A 22,245-nucleotide genomic window follows, 5' to 3' on the forward strand; every position below is an offset into this window, starting at 1 on the left:
AAACAACAGTGAATAAATAGACACAGTCCCTATTCTCAGAGAGCTGACAGTCGTGGGAGGACAAGTAGCCAATCAGATAATCCCAGGGGCAAGTGTAAAACTGCAGCTAGTGTAAGCGTTAAAAGAGTAGTCACTCAATGCTTCCCCTGCCTACCTGGGCAGACTTGACCCCATGAGGGATAGAGGTCTCTGAGGAAGTGAAGCTTAAATTGAGTTCTGATGTGGGAGTTTAATGAGCAAGAGGGGAAGAGAAAGCAGTCCAAGCGTACAGAACAGGGTTTGTAAAAAGGCCCATCTGGGAGGATAGCGTGGAACAAGGACCAGTAAGTACCACTCAAGTCCACAAAACGTGGATGAGGCTACAGAGTGCTCTGGAATCCAGCTAGAACTAAGGCTCGCCTCCCCTCTTTGGGCTGCGTGTCCTACTTAAATGACTCTCCCCTTAATGGAGCAGAAGTTTGATGACTTCATAAAACAGCAGAGTGTTTTCACTGTCCCTCCGTCTGTATCACGTACAGTGCTGAGCAGCATCCCACAGTGCACATGCTGCTTCTGATCTCTGGAGGAGTCTGTGCTGTCTGAGCAGTCAGACCTGCAAGCTGAAGTGGATTCTGGAGTCCAGAAACTCCATGGGGGTGGCCAGGGGACCATTTCAAAGTGGGGAACTATACCCCTTTTCTTGCCACCTCTTAAGCAGGCATGACTCTTACCTGATTTGAGGCCAGTTTAGTGGTGACATTGTCACAATCTCTTCCCAAGGTTTGGGAGGCAAGTATCTTGATTTACTAATGAGAACACTGAAGGTAAACATGACTTGGGAAGGTATCCTAAGGATTCTTCCTCATTAGGTTCCACAAGCCCTCAGTCCCTCGGGCCAGAGCATGGAAGTCATTGCGGCTTCAGAGACGTTTACCTGCACATAGAGTGCTCAAGCCAGGCATTCAGAAACTGCTACGTGCAACAGATGTGGGCGCTTGTGGCTTTAGTTCATCCTCTCAGGGCTGTGTGGTGACAATCATTTCGTCACCACTGCACCTCTGATGGGTGGGTGGCTGCTCTTTTGGGGCTATTACCCATGGTCCCACTCAGCTCCTCACAGGTCTTTTCTGGTGTACACTCTCTGTGTACTGGAGCAACACTTTGGGGTTCTGTCCCTTCAGCAAAGCCCCAACCCAGGCGAGCTCTGCCTCACCCCCCTCAGACGCAAGAAGGCCTCCTAGGAGACAGGAAAGTTTGCAGCCCTTTTTAATGCACAAAGCAAAGGTGACAGTCTGGCTGGGTGGTCAGCCTTCTACCCACACAGAGCTCAAGCACAGATACAGCACGACTGAGCAATAAGTCATGGTTCACAGGGCCTTAGAGTCCAGAGCAGGAAACGCTGTTCTCTTGTCAGGGGAGGGAGGATTCCATTTTCTGGGGGATGAAAGGTTAAAAATAAATGTTTCTGATGTATGACAACCACCCATTCTTCAACTAAGGATGCAGAGTAGGCCAAGCTAGGCAGCACCCAGGGAAAGCCCAGCCTGCTCGGAGCGAGGCCAGGCCGGGCAGCTGCCAAGGGGGCACCTCCTTCACTTGGTACGAGAGTCAGCACCCATCTAGTCACACAGCTTGTCTTCTCCTTTGACCCTCACAGCCTCCCCTAAACTCCTTGGTGCCTCTGAGAAAGCTGGAAGAAAGGGTTCTTCCCAGCTTCTCCTGGGCTCAGCTTTTGCCGCCATTCCACTCACCTGGTTTCAGTGCACATTCACTGTCTGCTCAGTGGCCTGGTGTGCCTGCAACACTGCCAGGGCCTCTTCTACCTATGGGATGGAATGGGAGGAATTTAGGGCAGTGCCCCAGTAGGGTTGCAGGAGAGCCTTGACCTCCCACACCTCAGCATGCTACAAAAATTCCTTTCCCTCCACAGTATTTCTATTGCTGCTTGCAAGCTCCCACGACAGAAACACAGGGCCACTTTCTCAGACATACATGCCCTGCTGGACGAGAAGAACCTTAACCCTTGTATTGAGTCAGACCGTAGCTCCTTCTACCAAAACCTTGTACATGGAGCTGCAGAGAATGAATCTGGAGGGACTGAAGGAGCAAACCCCATGCTAAGATTTGGCAAGTGTTGGCTGGTATTAACAAGAAGATAAACATCATCTGTTCAGGCAGTGTCCTCCCAGCTCATCTAGGAGAGGCCTTTGCTGTTGTTCTTCCTGCCTTCCCTGCTCCCAGCCCCCAGGCTCTAGCCCACCTTGGCCTTGAGGGACTCTGGAGACTCCAGCATGAGCAGCAGCTCTGAGTTGTCAATCTCCAGCAGCATGCCCGTGATCTTGCCAGCCAGCTGGGTGTGCACATCGTAGATAAGAGGGTAAAGATGTTCACCTGTAAGGAACAGCCTCTAATGGCACACAGCTGGCTGATGCCCCCCCCTGCACCCCCAGGTGGTATTGTGGAATGAAACAGAGGCATGGGGTGGGGGGGCTTGTTCCAGAACTGCCCCTACCAGGCTGTGTTACTTAGCCTCACTGGGTGCCTCTCCCAACCATAGCATAAGCATAGCAAACCCCACTTCAGAGGCTAATTTGAAGAATCAGTTTGATATTATACATGAAAGAATCTGCATAGGGTTTGGCAAAAAGTTGGTTGCTATTTAAAGACTACTCTTGTTCATTTTGCAAGAAATAGTTCTAAGTCTCCATGTTGAAATTCTAGGAAGGATATAATGCTGAACTTGACTTTTTCAGGGGTAGGGAACCAAATACACAGATAAACTCGCCTTCCACCATCAGGTACTTCTAGTGACAGGGCCTAGTGCTGGTGGCCAGCCCATCTCAGCCATGTGTGGAAGACTGAGCCAGGGCAGGTGCTGGGTGCCTTATAAGGGGTGGGGGAGCAGCCCAGGAGGAAAGCGATGTTTACAGGGAACTGCTAACAGAGCCTTCTGTCTCTTAAGCCCACCTCTTTGAGGGGTGGGTTGTAAAATGGCAAAACCGCAAGTGAGCTGAGGAGACAACAGGGTGCAGCAATGGGGGCCTTTAGAAAAGGGCCTGGAGATCTTGGTAGCCATGACGAAGAGTGCCTGCCAGTCAGCAGTAAGCTTGTTCATTAAATCAGCAGTTAGTGGCACCCTTTCACAGGGCTTGTCAGACCGCGGGGATGAGATGAATTGCACGCGGCATTCAGAGTCCAGTAGGAACACATTTATTTGCTCCAAGCATGCTGATTTCCCACCTCCCTGCAGTGGGCACGGGGAAACATGAAATGTGGTGGCACCATCTTCCCATGCAGGAGAGGTGTGAGGAGCTGCAACACCCACCTGAGGGGCCATTTCTTACCACAAACCCAAGACCATTTACTTACTCCTCCTGGCCCCTGATCTCTCTGCCCCTGGGATCTTTCCACAGCCTAAGTCAGAGTCACAGAACAGCAGAGCAGATGAAAGCTCAGGACCATCTGGTCTGACAATGTCTTAAGAGAACAGAGCCTGTAGGGCAGAGGTGACTCAGGCAAGGTCATCCAGCAGGCTGGGCAGCAGCAAAGCTGGACCTTGTCCTTATGTTTGACTTCCACTCGCGGTTTCCCACCAGGCGAGCGAGCTCTCATCCCCCCGTCCCTGCTCCAGAGTAGGGGAGCCAGCCACTCACCAATCATCTGCTTTTGCTCGTGCAGTGGTGCTGCGGCCAGCCTGGAGGCGGTCAGTGGCTCCTGTCCGGGGATGCACACAGCGGGCTCCTGGGCCTGTACATGGTGCCAGGGACACATCCCTTAACTACATGGTGCCAGGGACACATCCCTTAACCACCATAGAAGGACAAGGCCTCCAAACACCCTGTCAGGGGAGCACAGGCCTCCAGGAAGGCTCTGGAAGAGGGGCGCAAGGGGGCAAGGTTCGGGCAGTCGGGTGGGACAGAATCCCTACCAAGGGCACAGTGACCTAGACAAAGTTACTCTGAGATGTTTTCTTTGGTGCCAGGAACTTATAAAGGCCCCCAATGAATGTTGCCAAATGAAAGCTACACATTACTAATCACTTCGTGCCAAATAAAGTACTTTTTATCAAGTAGCTTTAGTTGGCCACATCCCCAGCATGCTTCTGAGCCTTTCACATCTTGGTAACTTTAAAGGCATTTTGCTGTTTAAATATTATTATTGTTCATTTTGCAAGAAATAGCTCAAAGTATACACATCAAAATTCTAAATAGGATATGGTAAATGCTGAGTTTAAGACCTTACCAGGGGCAGGGAGATAATGCACAGTCTTTTAATTTAATTACAGATGTTTTCAGTGTTTTTTCAGATTAATCACACCCTTTCAAGATTCAGCATATTTCTACAATACCTTTCCTTGCTGCTCAACATAAATACTAAGGAAATCCAAGTTAATTTTGGCAATAACCCAAAGCAAATTGTAATAACCAACTGTGATCCTGGCCCTTTCCCCCCTTCTGTTAGTAAGGGTGATCTCTTCTTGATTGTACACGTTAATAAATAAAACTTTATAATTCAATAACTAAACAATACACAAAGGCCCAGAGAGGGCCAGCACCTTAGCCAAGGTTCTGAGCCAGGACCCCTGGAGGTGGACTAGGTGGGGAGTTGGAACAGCCTTACCCCACGAGTGTTGTGTGTGGCTGAGGAGTATCTGTGTGTCAGGAGAGGCCCGCCCGGTGTAGAGCCTCCTGCTCCACCGGGTCCTGTGGTCTGGGTACCAATGTTGGCTGTAAGAAGTAAGCAGGGGTGTTAGGACGTGGCCCAGTGTAAAGCCATAAAGCTTAAAGAGACGGGCATTCACATAGACTCCCCAGTGCTGAGTGGGGGACCCGCACAGAGACGCACAAACACCAGCCAAATGAAGGAGCGGGTGTTCTTGTCCAAAGTTCACACCTTGTTCACAGCTGCTCCAGTCCTCACTAAGGTTCAGATCTGGTGCTGAGCCCTCACACATATGGTCTTACTCATCTTCACAACAAAACCGGACTACTGTTTCCACCCCTGTTTTAAAGATGAGGTGACCAGATAGTGATAGCCCCAGAGGTAGCCCCAGTCACTGGGTCTGTGGGACTTGGGCCCAACCTAATGGCCATGCTCCTCAGCCTCCGAAGTCAGTCCTGCTCTCCAGGAGGGTGAATGGCAAGGTCACCATGGACGCGAGGTCTAACTCCCCGCCTGGGCGAACCCAGCACCGAGCCCCCAGCCCACCCCCTTGCACACCCACTCCCCTTGGCCCTGCCCTCACTCACCTACTCTTTGGGTGTGGGGTACCAGGCGTGGCACCTGAGTGGACGCCTGCCGGACGCTGCTGACCTGGGCCGGGGGGTGCCGGGACACAGCTGGCAGCTGGCCCAACGAGGCAGCTGGAGAGTAGGCGGCTTGTGGTACAGAGAACATGGACAGAAAAGGGGGGAGGGAGGAAATCAGAGTGTCACACTGTGCCCTGATGGGTCCAGGTGAGGAAGGAAATAGAAAGCGGCACTAGGACATTCACAGCAAAAAGACAAGTGAATTCAGGGACCCAGAACGCAGGGGAGGGGTGTGAAATCTGCAGTCACCAAGTCAACGTCTGCCCCAAGAGGCACAGGCGTCCTGACTACACACCTCAGTCCCCGAGACAGGTTCAAGTCAGGGTGAACTGCACTCTGAGTGTTCATCAATAATACAGCCCAAGGAGTTGCATTCTCCCAGCTTTGCAGGCATTTTTACAGTCAAAGCAGACCATCTTTGGAGCTACTAAGGTAATGGCTACAACTGCGCATCTTGTACAGGCTCGGAGCTGTGCTTGGCACTTTCCACACTTCTCATTTAGAAGAGGAAACTGAGGCTCAGAGGAGAGGTTACCCACCCAAATGAACGGCCTGAGAAGTAGCAGAGCCAGGCATGGCCAAAGCCAGGGTTCTTAACGGCTGTGTTATACATGGGCCAGGCTAAGGGTGGAAGGGGCCGGTCACTCACACGAGGGTCTGGATGGTTGGGCGGTCCACCTGGGAGCAGGCTGGATGGGTAGGCCAGAGCCATAGTACGTGGCCTGGGCCGGAGGCTGTGTGGGAGAAGACCACCTAGAGTGAGGGTGGCTACAGCAGAGGAGGGGAGAACCACATCCCCTCGGGGACACCACTGGAGGAAGTCCACTGTCCCTTCCAGGGGAATGGTTAGGAAAGACCCACAAAGCTGGGATGAAGGCTCCTGCTTCCCATCTCAGGATGTCCTGGCCCTGAACCCAAGATATCAGGTTCAATCCTTGCCCTTCTTTTCAGAGTTACTAGGCCCATGATCTGCACCCAGTGTGACACATCCTGCTCTAACTTGTGCCAGCTTAAGCTGCTGCTAAAAGAAGCAGGGATGCCCTGGTCCTAGGAGCCACTGATGGCTGGCATCTTTCCACTTCCTTAAGGTCACATGAACTCCTTCCCAAAGCATGTTCCTTAGGACATTAACATCCATGAGAGATATTAGCAGACATCCCACAAAAAATGACCATCTACATGTAAGTTGAAATGCCACATACCCGCTGTTGGCTCTGGAAAGTCATAATGTATACTGGCACAGTAGGGTAGAATAGCATCTATTGTAAAGAAATCTAGGTTTCTTTTGTTGAATGGAGTATTTCTCAAACTTAATTTGACCATGAGGATCTTTTTCAGCATAACATCCACAAACCTGTCCGAATGGTAAGTGCTTTTGGAGAGCAACACTACCACCCCCATTACAGAAGGAGTTAAAATGGCCTGCCAGCCGCAAGCTGGAAACCCACATCTGCCCATGAGGCTCTGTCTTCCTGCTCAACCTGTGCCCACAGGAAGGGTGTGGCTGGGCTGGTTGTGGGCAGGCCATCACCTGGGGCACAGCAGGCAGGAAGTAGCTGGCCGGCTGCTGGAAGGAGCCCAGGAGGGGGCCGCCCAGGGCTCTCACAGTGGAGAGGCGCTGCATGTACTGGTTGGTCAAGATGGCCTTCCGCTCCTCTTTGCGTTGGGCCAGCGCCACATACAGTGGCTTGGTACTGATGATGCGCCCATTCATCTCTGTCACGGCCTTTGTCGCCTCTTCTGGAGAGGAAAAACATACAAAGCCAAACCCCTTGCTGTGGCCACCCTCTGTCATCACCTAAAAGCAAGACAAGACAAGGGTTGCTGGGGGAAGGGAAGGGCTCCTGGGGCCATGCTCCCCCCACCCTGCTCCGGCCCGGGGCCTGGCCCGGCACTGAGCAGGCCCAGGAGAAACTGCAGTCTAGTTGTGCACTGTCACCCACACATTTACTGAGGCCCACCGCATACCAGATTCTCGGCATGCCTTCTAGCGGCATGCGCACAGCCACACGACCAGTGAGGCACTGCCACGCCCACTTCACAGGGGACAGAGGGAGGCTCGAGGGTGACGTGCAGAGACCAGTCCACTTGCTAACAGAGGGCTGCTCGCTGCCTAACAGACCATTCCCCAGAGTCAGAACACCTCCATTTCAGGATTTGTTTTTATCTCTAAGTTTTCCTTCTGAACAGATGTGCCTAAGCTGTGATGGAAAGCTGGCTTAAACTGTTACTGTATCTACTTTCATCAGAGGGACTATAATGAAGTGAGATGGCAGCTGAGGATTGGTTAAAATCTAATAGGTCACAGGGTTCTTCCACCAGGGCCACGATCCTAAACATGTTGGTTGAGGTTCACTATGTGAACCTGCATTTCAATTACTCCTTGGGTTTTATTAAACGACCTATACAATTCTTTAGTGCATTTGTAAATTATGAACATAAAAACTTAAGAGCTATATTGTCTAGAGATTTCAATATAGAGATTTGTAAGGAATATGAATATAAACTTAATTTGTATTTTAGGGGCTTTATTCTGGTAATTTTCTTTAAAATAAAAGTTCTTATTACCATAAAAATAAAAAGGGAGTGACTTGTCCAGGGCTCACCCAGCCACGGGGTCATACATTAGCCAGAACTTGAACCCAGTGCCCCATTCTGGTAAATCATCATTGCTGTTGCCAGACACTAAGCCAACTCTCTAGGAATCTGGGGAAGAGGTTCTTAGCCTGTTTATTAAAAGAACCTTTTTATTTTGGAATAACCTTAGATTTATGAGGAAAGTTGCAAAAATAGAACAGAGTTGCTACACATCTTTCACCTAGCTTGCCCCAGTGTTAACCCAGTATATTTGCCAAGACTACAATATTTACATTGGGACAGTTAATTATTAGCTACAATATTAACTACAATGCTATTAACATTCAGATTTCACTAGTTTTTCTAATATTTTTTTCTTCCAGAATCCAACCCATGGTGCATTTACAGTTCTCGATCTTTTTTAGGATCAAGACACTGGCCTAGTTTACACACCCCAAAGAAGACTTGAGCTAATTATTAAATCTTCTTTATTAGAGCCAATGCTCCACATCAGTGATTTTCAAACTGCATTTTCTACCCATTAGTATAGGGGTCTGAACCTGAGAATTCACAGATCGCCTCAGGGAGGTCAACGGATAGACTTCAGGGAGACTGAACTTGGATTGGGAGAAAGCGGCATCTGTATTGTCACATTCTCATTTCCTTCTATTTTGAATACAAGCAACAGAAAAATACCATAGTAGTATTAGTTGTGCTTATAATATTAATTATCACATATCACATAATTGCTGATCTCAAAATATCATTTACACTAATTGCTACTTCACTAGATCTTAGTTTGATGCATTAATTAAAGCATGTACTGCTGTCACCTTAGAATTTTGATTATTATTTTAATATAATTATTTTTGCAATCTTATGAATATTTTTATGCATTTAAAAATATTGTCAGAAGGAGTCCACAGGCATCATCCGACAGCAGAATTTTCTTGGCACAAAAATATTGTCTTAACATGTTAATAAGAACTTCTATTTGTAAAAAATAAAATTGGTACCTACCAGTAGGCAGAGCTAATTATGAATCTGAGAGTGTTGTAAGCACTATATACATTAATTCACTGAATTTTCATAATCACTGTATTTTATATAAAATATAAAATATATTAAGTTATATAAAAAATATATAAACTTCTATAAAATTCCCATTTTATAACCTGGTTGGTCAGTTAATAAAATAGCCACCCCAGGTGTGCCTCAACTCCAAAAACTCCATATTTTTTTTTACAATGCCTTTCCTTCAAGGAGTCCTCAAGAAGGGGGAATCTCCTGAAGTTCTACGCAACATGTGTGAAGAATTAGATCATTATTTCACTGCTTGTCCTGTGCAAGCGCTCTACGTGCAGGCTCTTCAGTGCTGAGGACACCTCTAGGAGGTAGGTAATGTTGCCCCCGTTTTACAGGCGGGTAAACAAGGTCCACAAAGCGAAGTCACTTGCTTCCAGTTCCACAGCTAGCTCATGGTAGGACTGGGATCTTGCCCTAACTCTAACTTTAAAATCCCAGCTTTCAACCACAATACTACACCAGATAACATTTGCTGGGAAAGGGGGCCCACAGCTTTTTATAACATTTAAGCAAATTCGCTGATGATTAATTTACATCTCCCACAGCTTTCTGCCACTTTTTTCCCCCCAAAAGATCCTTAAGCCAGAAATTGTTAGAATTTCTTTCCCAAATACTAGGCTCCCTGGAAGACATTTCAGATTGGATGCAGCAGGCAAATGACCCTCTAGACCACCTCCTAAGAACCCAGCCATCACATCACATGAGCAGCCCCATCACACCCCAGGTGGCTGATCTCTCTGGAAAGTTCCTTTTTCACCTGCAGCTCCCTATCTTCTCATAGCCAAGTCAAACCCTGCTGTCAGTGCCACTTCGTACAGGAAGCCCTCCTTCTTGTTCCACTGAGCTACTGCAGCTCCACCTCCAGTACCCCCACTCCTCATCCTGACACATCCCTTGCAGATTTGAGTTAGTGATGCATCTGACTTCTCTACTAGACTAAGCTACTTATGGGCAAGGACCACATCTGCCCTATTCCTGTATGCTCCCCAGGGGGCCTGGTAAAACAGCGGGTGCTTAAGTATAGAATGAATGACCATTGGGTCATCTTAAAATCATCTGGGGCTTTTAATAAAATGCTAAAGCCCTACTCTATGAGACCAACATTCAATTTGACTGACTCAGGTATATTTAGGAGCTCTTCAGGGGATTTCAGTGACAAGCTATGGTTGAGAACTATCAGTGAGCCCAACACCCTCATCTTATAGATGGGATTCAGACATTTCCTCAAGGTCACAGAGGTACTGAGAACAGCCAATTGCCACATCTCAGGTGCTAAGGGGGCTGGGCACATGGCAGGTGCTCAATAAATGGGGAAGAATTAATGAAGAATGGTACACTCTCATTTTCCAGATTGGAAAACTGAGGCCCAGAAGGGGTCATGTTACTGGCCAAGGCCAGACAACAAAAGTCAATGGAGACTCTGAGACATGAGTTTCTGGAATCTGGCATACAGTAGGCACTCAATAAATGCTTGTGGCATGAACCAAGATTACAATGGGCCCCAATAAGTCCACAATGTGACTGGGACTCTATTTCTACCCTCTTTCCCTCCATTCCAGACCAGGCTGCGGATGGACAAGCTCCAGTGGGGTCAGACAAAACCCCCAAAACTCCAAAAGGAGGAAGTTGCTCAACACCAACTCCCTGGAAGCCACCCCTGTAGGCTCCCCTGGCCCTCACCTTGGCACTGGTAATCGCTCCATAGGGAGAGAACTCTTTCCTCAGTTTCTCATCATCGATGGAGTCATCCAGGTTCTTCACATACAGGTTCACGCCCTGGAAGGAAGGGAGCCACAAAATGCACCTCTCCCTCCAAGCCCCAGATGGCTATGGGTAGAGGGGATGGCACTGGAAGCCCTACCCACCAAGGCCCCTGTCCCTGGTCTTGTACAGCATCCATGCCCCCCAGCAGTCACTCAGCATGCCTGTCACCTGGAAGTTGCAGTGCCCCCAAAGCCAAGTTCCCAGGAGTGGGATTGCAAGAGGCAGGAGTCACGGGCACTTTTGCACAGAAGAGGTCCACCCCGCACCTGGTAACGGTTCAGCCGGTCCTGCTTCATCTGCTCAAACCTGCGCTTCAGTTCATTCTGACGCTCTACCCGCTTCTGGGCCCGGCCCACGTAAAGCAGCTGTCCGCTCACCTCCTTCCCATTCATGTCCATCACAGCCTGTGCAGAAACAGGGAGGGAGCACTTGGTAACCACCAGATGAGGCTTGGCCTTCAGTCCCATCTTCTGGACCTACAGGGGCCACCTCCAAGCCAGTCAGCATGGTTAACTGAGAGCAATCAGTACCAGGATAAAGGCCATGTGTGGTGAATCCACTTTTAAGAAACATGGGACAAAATTTAAGAATAAACTGTAGATTAAAACAATTTGATTTGGGCTCTCCCTTAAAAAGGAAAACCTGGGAAACTGCAAGTTTCAATGTAATGTTTAGGTTCTAACTGTACCTACACACTGAGTATTTGAACAAAACAGCAAGCATAATTCTTTCAAAATGGCATGAGAGCAGAATCCTATCCTTCACTTCATGTTGGGTTTCACAGCACAAAGAATCCTTTGTGCAAACTATGAGGGCTTTAGGGTTGTTTTTTTTGACATCTGTCTTAACCCTTGCTGATTTTACTTTTCTTCATTTAACTGGCCTAAGCCTGCCAGATCCTAAATTGTCAGGGACTTTGCATGAAATCCTACATCTTCTGCAAGATATGAAACTTCTCTTTGCAATCCATTTATACTGAACTGGATTTGCATGGACTTATCCACCAACATCAGCAAAAAGCAGACCCATGTGGGTACTGACTCAGTGGTTAGGATTAGACACTGGCGTTAGTGAGGAGAATTTGAAAGCAAACTGACTTTTTAAGTGGTCAGTTCATTAGTAGATATTTTCACATGATGACTTTTGCTTCCCTCTCTAAATGTGCAAACATATGTACACATACCTTAGGGACCCAGGAACTGCTTGCTCTGCAGCAGTCTTCAAGGTCATTACTGAAGCCTCTAAGACACTGGAGGCTACGGACCCTTGCAGTTTCACCCATCTACTCCAACTGGTCATTTTACAGTTGGGGAAACCAAAGCCTAGAGAGAGGGTGGGACTTTCCAAGGACACACAGGAAGTTACCTTTCAAAGGAGCCATTTATTTACAAACAAAACTTTGGAGTCAGAAAGAACCGGTTCTCATCCTAGGGGTCTCTCTTCCTAGCTGTGACTTTGTGGAACCTAATAGCAACAGGAGAGCCCACACTGGTGGAAGTAGAGGTGAGGATATATGCAAAGCCCTTACCACGTGCCTGGCCTCATGGTAAGTGCCCAGTGAGAAGTGGCTGCTATCAAGATGGCACCAGGTCCAGGTCCCTTTCCAGAATCCACCTCCAGCTGAGATCTTTCATGTTCAATGATCTCAGTGGGGCAGTGGCCAGGAAAGAAGCTTTAGGGTGGCAGGCCAAATAGGACATGATTGTTCCAGCTTTGTCACTTACTGTGTGACCCTGTACCATTCACTTGTTCAGGAAATGTGTATCTGATACCTATTGGCAGGTGCAATACTAGCGACTTCATGGTGAAGTGAGACCCAGCCCCTAGTCCCTGTTCTGTGCACCGAGACCGGCGCTAATGCTGGAGACAGACGGGTACCTCATCAGAAGCATGACAGTACAGAAGAGGAGACTTCCTGGAGGAAGGAAAGTACAGCTGAGACCCAAAGAATAGACACTAACTAGTCTAGAACTACACTGTCCAGACTACTGAGTACCTAGAATATGGCTAGTCTGAGTAAACATGCACTATAGCACCAGACTTCAAAGAACTAGTACAAAAAAGGGGATGTAAAACATTTCAATTTTTATACTGAATACACACTGAAGTGATGACCTGAATATGTTAAGTTGAATAACATATAATTAATCATTTTATTTTACCCTTTTTAATGTGGCTACTGGAAAAGTTCAAATCACACATGTGCTATTGTTCTATTTCTATTAAACAGCACTGGTCTAAAGCATCAGAGAAAGAAAGTGTTTAGAGAAAACAACATTTACAAAGAAATAATACACTGGAAGCAAGGAATAATACAGCACTTCTCCCTGGCCTCAATCCCACCAGCAATTCAAGAAGATGGTGGCTGTCTCAAAGGCCCTTTCTATCTCCCATGAGGCAAGAAATCTATGAAAAGAAGCCAGCCTTAGGGTTTGGAACTAAGCAAAAGAGACTGGAACCTTCTGCCTTCACCACAAGCAGGCAGGGCCCCTGCTCATGTGGGCCCAAGCTGGGGAGGGGCTTTCTTTTTCCTCCAGGGGCAGCAGGAGCCCCCGGGTCCTGATTCCCTTCTTCCCAGTACTGGCTCAGTATGTCTTCCATGAACAGGGCCATAGGAGGCTCCTACCTTCTGGGCTTCCTCATGCTTCTCAAAGTTGACAAAGCCAAAGCCCCGGGAGTGGCCGCTGTCATCTCTCATCACCTTCACACTCAGCATCTTCCCTGAGAAGGGCCAACCTGGCTCAAAGGGGAGTCAGGGACACCCCAAGGTATTCCCCTCCCTTGCCACAAGTCCTCAGGGAGCCTCGGGAAAGCCCCGCCTCCCAACCCCACCTGGCAGTAGAAGAGAAAGTGATCCCCAGTTCCCCTGGGGAACATGCACACCAAACTGGGAGAAGAGGTCCCGCAGGCCCTGCTCATCCACATCCCCACGGAAGTTCTTCACATAGACGTTGGTGAACTCCATTGCTCGAGCTCCCAGCTCTGCGGCCCGCTCCCGTCGAGACTTGAAGTGGTCAACAAAGCTGTGGACACACCGACAGGGTAGGCAACTGCCAGCCTTCAGCCACCCCATCCCGACCACAGCCTACCCAGCAAACCCAGGTCACTTGGGTCAATTGCTGCCGGCCTCTAGTCCCCTGTATCCCTCATTGGGAGAGGACAAGGCAATAGTTCTTAAGTGGAATACTCCCAAGACCCGACCACTTCCAACAGCCAAGAGTCTATGTTCCAGCATAGGCTGGAGGCACGCAGGGAACTCCTACCAGGCAGCTGAGGGCACAGGAGATAAGAGCATGAACTTGGGAGTGATACAGATGAGGGTGTGCATCCTTGTTCTGCAGCAGCCTAGTTGTGACCTTGGCAAAGTTACTTAACCTCTTTGAGCCTCCATATTCATTTCTATAAAACTAGGGATCAAACTCACATCACAGGGATTCGCTAATTCATTTAACAAGGACTGGGCACACTGGGGAAGCGGTGGTGAGAGAACCATGCCCCACGCCAGTGCTGCTATGGGGGAAGGGACTGAAATCACTTAAATACAATATTAATTTTAAAAATTGTAATTTCCAGGTCCATGTAAACACAGCTAGGAAAGCATCTTTGATTAAGGGGAAAAAAATGAAGCATAAGAAAACGTGACGGTATCTGTAACACATTTAGCATAAGTGAGTTGTAGCTGGCACTAAAAATTGAAGAAAACCAAGTGGCAAAGTTAAACTTGGGCAAATTGCAGCTAACAAACAGAACAGCCTTCTGGGAACTGGGAAAAGTGCACCAAGGTTCAGTCTTGTTAACAGGAGCCTTCCCTGAGAAACCCAGGACAAAGGGACTCTCTGTACATCTCCCAGCTCAAAGCCTCTCTCACTCCACAGCGGGAAGCATGGGGTTGGGCCACCAGATGGGCAGGATAAAACAGGGAGATGGGGATGGCCAAAGCAGATTCCTTCCAGCATCTGCATCTGTTTTCCCATCTGTGAAGTGGTGATGACGCCAAACTTAAATGTATGACAACGGCAGGCTAAGCACATGCCTACTTTACTTCCTGTCCAAAACTCCCATGAAAAAACACAAAATGTTTAAGAAAAAAAATCACAGCCATGGTGGAAGGCTGGAAAACAGAGTCCCAGAGTCTGTTGATGATTTAATGGTCATTAACTGTTCCTGCTAGAATTTCAACATCATTCCGTCATTTACTACTTAGAACAATCCTCTAACACGTATCAGCAGCCCCACTATTATTAGGGGAAAGGGGGTCGCTCCCAGGTCACACTGCCAGGAAGAATACCAGTTGCTGTTCAGTGCCCGGGGCCATTAGACGGTGGCGGGCCATTAGACACCCCCAGCTGGCGGTGTCATGATGCTGGCCCTTTGGCCTGGGTCCCGCCCCCTCGTCCCACCACTCACACTTTGCGGTCGTTCAACAGCATCCCGTTCATGGTGCTGATGGCCTGCTGTGCGGCCTCGTGGGTCTCAAAATGGACAAATCCAAAGCCTTTGGAGCCGTGATCATCACAAACCACCTGGGCCACAGGGAAAAAGGACAGGGACAGCATCCAACAGGCCTCTCAGGTAGGAAAGAATGATAACGACTAATATCTGAGTGCTTGCTCTGTGCCTGTGAAAGAGAATCCTGTATCACACACCAGCTCCATTCTTAGAGATGGGGAACTAAAGCTCAGAGAGGTCAATCCACTTGCTTAAGATCACACAGCAGTAAGGAGGGAGTGTCCATAAACTAAACAGAGGTCTCATCTATGCTATAAACCAGCTTTTAATTACCTTCCTAAGGCAGTGGGTAAAAGGATTAGATTCAAACCCCCACTCCTGCACCCCTGTTTGTAATAGCAAATAAGAAACAACCTGAATATCCATCATGCGGAGACTGGCTAAGTTACAGTACATTCATACTGGTCTGCTGTGCTTGCACAGTTGAAGAGAACATGGTAGATTATATGGCTAACATAGTTTTATCTGTAAGGTATATTGTTAAGTGGGGGGAAAAAAAACAAGCCCATCTGGGTTAAAGTAGGCATCTACATGTGGGAAAATTTTAAGTAGACACACATAAAACACTTAACGATTGTTTCTGGGGACAAGGGTTGAAAGGGACACAGCCTTCTTTTTTGTTTTACTTCCTTCCACATTGTTTAAACTTTACCAATTCATGTATGGTTTCAACAAATTTAATTCAGTTTTTTAAAAGACCCACAAATATCCTGTACACATCTGTACAGGGGGCACACATCTGTAAGCCCCCTGACTTAAGGCAAGATTTTCAGGTCATGTAGTTACCATTCCTCTGGCTGAACCTACACTGGGACCCCAAACGTCCCTTTCAAGGGGTCCTTGGCTCTGCCATCCCTGCAGTCACTGCCGCAGCTTAGCTAAGTGACATTTTCTGCCACCCCAGCCCCCCAACCCAGCTTCCGTGCTGACCAGGGGATGCTTTTTCCAAAATGTAATTGTGACCATGTCCCTTAGGGACATAACCTCCAGGAGCACCTACTCTCTACAGAACTGTGTCAAGTTGGCATCTGAGGCTATCTGGCTGGCCCTGCTCAATAGGCTCTGCTCCTGAATCCTGGGCCAAGACACACGCCTCTGCCTCTCCAGCCCCCAACAAGGGCTCCACTTTCAACTCAAGCCCCAGCTCTTCTATTAGATTTAGTAATGTTGGCTGGGTCCCCATTCTGGGGCCAAGCACCTGGGAAGGACACCACATGGTTAACTTTTTAAATTTGCCCTAAGCACCCTTTTAGGCAGTTTTTAACCTCTGGGCCCTCAGCTGTCTGATTGGAGAAAGTAGGAATAAGTGACTTGTCTAAGGTCACCAGCCAGCAGAAGTAACTTTGTGATTATTACAGCTACCATTTTGATGCTTAATACGTGCCAGGTACCCTCTCAAGAGCTATACATGTTATGAAGATTACCCAAGTTAATATACATTCGCAACAACCCTTTAGGTATGGTCCCCCTCTACTGCAACCTTTTAGAGAGAACTTGAGGGTGGGAGAGGTTAAACAATGGTCAAGGTCACATGGCCCAGTACCAGAAGAAGTAGAATTTGAACCCAGGATGTTTGGCCCTCTAGTCCAAGGTCTAATGGACCATGTTATGCTGCCTCTCTGCTCAGTGGCTGGATGGAGCTTTGTACTTGGGTGGCCTGACTCCAGGTCTAATGCTCTTTCCACTGTGCTACAGAAACCTGTCCTGAGCACCCACGTGCCACTCTCCCTCCTGGGCCTTGACTACATGGGTCATTAGGGCTTTGCCCTCAGAGTCCAGTTTCCAGCAATTCCTATGTCTCACCATCTGCAAGCAGCTAAGAACCCCTGGGGTAGGAATCACATTGTGCTCCTTGTACCTAACTAGGCCCACAAAGGAGCCTCATTAGGCCTGCAAAGACTTGTCTGAGTCACACAGAGCTTTCTGTCCAATCCACAGGGACCCAGAGGCAGCCTCAAGACCTGGATAATGGGGACAGACATGCTGTTCCCTATTAAGTTAGCCTCAACTCAGCCAGCAAACCTATTGGTCAAATCCTGGCTCTGCCACTTACCTCCTACCCCCACCTACCTCCTATCCCCATGTAACAATATTTAACCATGGACAACTGACCCCTGCTCTGAGTCTCTCTGCCGTCAAATAACACAGGGTTCCTCTTGTTTATATCTTAAGGGGATGCTATGGGAAATATAATGGGGCTATGGATACAGAAAACCTAGTACATAAAAAGCACTTGATAAGTTTATTATTCTTGTTAAAACTGACCCCACAGATCTTTTCCACTGATCCTTAAAAGCAGAAAATAGCCCTTTCTGTCTATCATGAAAGCACTTAGCAGTTACTGCACCTTCGTGAGTGTGCCTGCTCCTCTGGGTCATGAGAATATACCCTCATTCATAGGGAGGTGGTGAGGCCTGAGAACTTTCCGATTGTGCGTGGCACCCAGTAGCACTCAAGGAAGGGTCCTAACAGAGGGTGCTATCACTCCCCCACCTCCTCAGGAGGGTGGACATGCCAAAGTCTGCAGGCTAACTGCCGTCTTCATAAGATCTAGAGGCAAAATACCCAGATTTAAGCCGTCAGGATCAATTGACCTGCCCTAGGATCTCTGATCCTCAAGATCTTCATCTACAAGGTCAGAGAAATGACCAGAGCCCTTCTAAAATGATAATACAGCTATTTGCTCAACAAATAGTTATTGAGCACCCACCATGTGTCACATCTTATTCAAGGAACTGGGATACAATGGTGAATAAGAATAAGATTGCTACTTTAACGGAACTTTCATTCTATTGTATCAGAAACCTTAAAAACAATCTGTGGCCACTGATTGCCAGGATGGCCTCAATTAATGGTCTCCCTGTAACCATGCCCTTTGTCCTCTAATTTCTACTGTCCTTTTACCTGAATGTGGCTGATCTTGTGACTTGCTTTAGCCAATAGGATGCACGGGAAGTAAGTGTACCAGTTCTGGGCTTAGATCTCAAGAAGCCTGGTGGGCTACCACTCTGTCTCCTGGAACGCTGCCACTGCCATCAGAATAGCCTGGACTAGCCTGCTGGGGGGCGAAAGACCATACAGAGGAAAGCTGGGATGTGACAGCCAACCACTTCCTAGAAGCAGAGGCAACCAGCTCTCCATGGGCACACGAAGGAGCCCAGGCAAGACCAGAACTGTCCAGCTGAACTCAGCCCACTGCAGAATTAGGGGCTAAATGAATGGTTTTTGCTGACAGCCACTAAATTTTGGCATTGGCTATAGCTGACACAGAGGTGACCCCTGATCATTCTGTGAAGATAACACTGAAAGAATGACTACCTTTCAAATGCTTGCTGCACCTGGAGCTTTTCTGAAGAGACCTCGTAACTGTAAAGTGAGGTGTTGCTTGGCATCCCTCTACCACCCAGGTATTTGATACAGACCCCACCTGCCGCACCAAAGAGGCACTCCCACCTTGCAAGAGAGGATGTTCCCAAAGGCAGAGAAGGTGTCATATAAAGCCTTGTTGTCAATGGAGTCCTCCAGATTCTTGATGAAGATGTTGCCCACACCTGACTTGCGAAGTCCTGGGTCTCTCTGGGACCACATGATGCGGATGGGCTGGCCTTTGATCACCTCAAAGTTCATTGTATCCAGTGCTCGCTCCGCTGGACAGGAGGGGGAGAGGAAGGAACAAGTTAGGGGGATTTTCCTTCCTCAAGCCCACTGAATTGGGAGAAAATTAAAAGAGGAAAAAGAAAAAGAAAAAAAACACCACTAGGTCTCACTGGAGATAAGAGCCTGGAGGCTCAGGAGGGACACAGAAGGAACTCATGTACATGGCAGCCCTCCCACCCTCCAGTTAGGATCTCATTCAACTCCTCACCATAGCCATGCGAGCAACAATTCCTATCCCCATTTTACAGAAGGGAAAACTGAGGCTTGGAAAGGGGAAAGGTCAGTCGCAGAGCAAGGTCTACTGTGGTTTCTAAAGAACACTTGAGTAGATAAACAGGCAAGGAGGATCCATATGACAAAGGGTAGCAACAGTTTGAGGAAATTAAAGCTCAGAGGTGCTGAGCCGCAGAGTTGAAATTTGATCTAGACTTTGAGGAAGGTGGATGTCACCTTTCTGAGCCTGTTTGCCTCAGAGAGAAGATGTAAGTAAAGTAAGGATGATGATAGTATTTTCCACCTTTCCACATCTAACAAGAGGTGATACAACACTTACATCCAGGTCATTGGTCAGGCTGAAATGAAATAAGATATACAAAGTACCTCATACTTCATGCTTGGTGCAAAATAGGTGCCTGGTAATTGGTAGTGTGTCTCAAAACAGCAGCCTACGTCTGGCCTCCTGCCAGTGCTACAGTTTATCCCTCTTCCAGGTAATATGCTGTCCCCGGCTCCATGAACTCTAGTTTCAGAGGCATGGAGGGGAACCATGGAGAACTCAGGGAGCAAGTTTCAAGAGGTCTGAGTTTTCCATTCAGTCCTTTTATAAACACCTGGGGCAAAATCCCTCCTCTCTGCTGGAACTCAGTTTATCCCATCCATGGAGGCTGACCCAGCAGGGCAGTCATGCAGGGCTTGGAGGGACATGAGGAGGCAGTGGGTGGGGAAAGCAGAGCAGAGGTGAAGGCTCCCTGGAATCCAGCTTCGTTACAGGCAGAACAATCCCAGCAAACCTCCCAGCTCAGGGAACCTCCCCATCCACCCAGGACACCCAGAGTAAGGGCATCCTCTTTTGGACTTGGCCGGGGCAGGTCTTTTTTTGGAGTCTTATGCCTGAACATTATAGTAACCATTATTTTTCTTATGTTACCACTTTTGACTACTGGGGAATAAGCCTTAGCTGCATTTCGCAGACGAGCTGGTGCTCCAGCTCACACCCTACTGGCAGAGCTCAAGCAAAACCCTGTACTCTTAACCTTTATCCTCTCCTCTCCCAAGGAGGGTGGACATACCCATGTGGCAGGCTCTCATCAATGCTGTCAGCTCTGAGAAACAGGACATGGAGGCTGGGGCGGAGGAGGTGTCGGCTACAGACCTGGGGAGAGGCCCAGCCAGAGGCCAGCTCTCCTGCCTTCCCTGCTCCACACCTGTGTTCCCTTAGGCATCATCCTCCCAGGAGCTTCAAATTTCTCAGCCTCCCAAACACTCTCTAAGGCAGGTAGGATCCCATTTCAAAGACGGACAACTGAAGCTCAGAATGATCGAGTTAATTTGCAGAACATACACAGCTGCAGGCTTTCTGATTCCAGGTGGGCTTGACCCCAAGGCCCTTAGCTGTTTTCCCTCAGCCCTAATACCTGTCAAACGGAGCACCAGTAAAACACACAGTAGTCGCACACTCAGTGCTGGTTTCTGTCTCAGGGGCCGGGCCCTTCCCACGCCCTACAACTGGGCCTGTTTCCACGGCTACAAGATGGGAGCTGCAGGAGCAGCCAGAGATGAAGGCGCGGATGGCCGAGGCGCTGCCGCCCGCCGGTCCGTGCCCTGGGCACCGTGCTCTCCCCCGGGGCTCACCGTCAGCTGGCTGCTGGAAGTTGACGTAGGCGTAGCCCAGCGAGCGGCGGGTGGCCACGTCGCGGCACACGCGGATGGACAGGATGGGCCCCGCGGGAGAGAACTTGTCGAAGAGCATGGCCTCGGTCACGTCCGGGTGTAGGTCGCCCACGTAGAGAGAGGCGAGCGGGTAGCCCGGGCCGCTAGCATTCATGGCTGGCCGCGGGCCGGATTTGCGGGGGAAACGAGGGGCCGAGCCGCGCTCCCCGCGCCCGCTCACCCGACGGGCGCCTTGGCAGCAGGACTTGCCGGCGTGCAGGGCTCTCCGAGCTGCCGGCCGCCCGCCCTTTACCGCCCCGCGACTCCGCCCCTTCCCGCCCCGCACCTGGGAGCCCTTCGCGTTCTCGGCGACGCAGGTGGGGGACGTCTCCGAGCCCGCCCCGGGGGTCAAGAACCCCCAGCCTGGCCCGGGACGGGGCTGCAGGGCCTCTCCAGCAGGTCAGAGGGCGGGGACTGGGACTCGCTCTGATCCCCACGATGTCACCGCCTTTCTGGGCCCGTTTCCCTTCCCTTAAAACAGGGCTTCCTCTTCGCAAGGATTAAAAGAGACCGCATCCTGCGCCTGCTTCACATACAAATACCGTTTCAAAGCTCGTGTACCCTGCCTCCTCAAAGCAGTCTTTTCCCCAAGGCAGGCCAGATGCAGTCCCGCCTTTCGCGGAACCGGCTTTGGGATGTGGACTCAAGGCTCCATGAAAGACATTGGGACCACTGAGGTTTACCTTGACACTGGCTCTTACATGGCCTAATTCTTTTTGTAGGGCTTTCCAGCCCACCTTTCAACTAAGCCACCCCACTTGTTTCCTGTCAGGAAGGCTCACCGAGTTACTCTAGGGACCTAACACAAGGTTGTTGTGGTGGCTGCAAACTGAGCACGACCTGTCAGTTTGTTTGCAGCCTCAATCTGCGTTATACAGCCATTGTTTTAAAAGTCCAATCCACTGTCGACCAATACTTCACCCTGCCTCTCACAGGCTCTTCTGGTTCCCAGTGACCTTTGGTTGGGCAGGACTTGGGCAGGTGTAGTAGTTCGGGAACCAGGGACAGAAGCTGGTCTAGCCGTCCAGCCCATAGTACCAAGAAAGCACCAACCAGTTCTAATGCTGGGCTAAAATCCATTCCTCTACCCAGAATGGTTTCCTCTCCTTGTGAGAATGCACACATTTTTAGAAAGGGGCCAAATGCAATGTGGAGACAGTGGCAGACTACGACAGTGTGGGGGCAGAAGAGAGACTGGTATAACCCTGGAGGTGACCAAGCCTTATGTAACCACCTCACTGGTTCTCTTAACCTCAGGGTTAAGAAAGGTGGGGGCAATCTCCAATGGGATGCAAAGTAACCAACTGTCCATACCAAACCTCAGAAGCCACAAAGGAGGACCTAATCTCTGGATGGTTTGTTACGGAAGGTGGAGAGGCATCAGGTAATAGGTGGAAAAAGGCTCTGTGTTAATTAATCTTAGTTTCTTTTCCCT

At 49.1% G+C, this 22,245-nt stretch overlaps 1 protein-coding gene across 5 annotated transcripts; it reads right to left on the reverse strand.

Annotated features, from left to right (window-relative positions):
- Positions 1 to 45: 45 nt before the first annotated feature.
- PABPC1L (poly(A) binding protein cytoplasmic 1 like) lies at positions 46 to 22,212 on the reverse strand. 5 transcript variants are annotated; one of them, XM_037012687.2, is made up of 15 exons: positions 20,733 to 22,212; positions 18,678 to 18,871; positions 15,123 to 15,238; positions 13,599 to 13,738; positions 13,342 to 13,436; positions 10,982 to 11,119; positions 10,632 to 10,727; positions 6,820 to 7,086; positions 5,938 to 6,022; positions 5,229 to 5,357; positions 4,600 to 4,706; positions 3,633 to 3,726; positions 2,240 to 2,370; positions 1,731 to 1,802; positions 46 to 1,413 (listed from the first exon to the last, which is right to left on the reverse strand). In XM_037012687.2, the coding sequence occupies exons 1-14, from the start codon at positions 20,923 to 20,925 to the stop codon at positions 1,737 to 1,739; spliced, it is 1,851 nt and encodes a 616-aa protein (XP_036868582.2). In that variant the 5' UTR covers positions 20,926 to 22,212; the 3' UTR covers positions 46 to 1,413; positions 1,731 to 1,736. The 5 variants fall into 5 exon arrangements, with proteins under 5 accessions (XP_036868582.2, XP_017517622.2, XP_073092664.1 ...); XM_017662133.3 differs by having other exon boundaries at positions 13,548 to 13,738; XM_073236563.1 differs by lacking the exon at positions 20,733 to 22,212 and having other exon boundaries at positions 13,548 to 13,738; positions 15,123 to 15,333; positions 18,678 to 18,814.
- Positions 22,213 to 22,245: the final 33 nt, after the last annotated feature.

This window comes from Manis javanica, chromosome 5 (genome assembly GCF_040802235.1).
Source record: "Manis javanica isolate MJ-LG chromosome 5, MJ_LKY, whole genome shotgun sequence".
Taxonomy (NCBI): Eukaryota; Metazoa; Chordata; class Mammalia; order Pholidota; family Manidae; genus Manis; species Manis javanica.

What these genes read in the sequence shown, in the direction of transcription:
- PABPC1L (XM_017662133.3), bottom strand. Translation starts at nt 20,925, where the DNA reads ATGAATGCTAGCGGCCCGGGCTACCCGCTCGCCTCTCTCTACGTGGGC. An exon ending in CCACACACAACACTCGTGGG is followed by an intron (nt 3,727 to 4,599) that starts GTAAGGCTGTTC and finishes CACCATGTACAG; the next exon opens with GCCCAGGAGCCCGCTGTGTG. An exon ending in CAGAGTCCCTCAAGGCCAAG is followed by an intron (nt 1,803 to 2,239) that starts GTGGGCTAGAGC and finishes TCCATCCCATAG; the next exon opens with GTAGAAGAGGCCCTGGCAGT.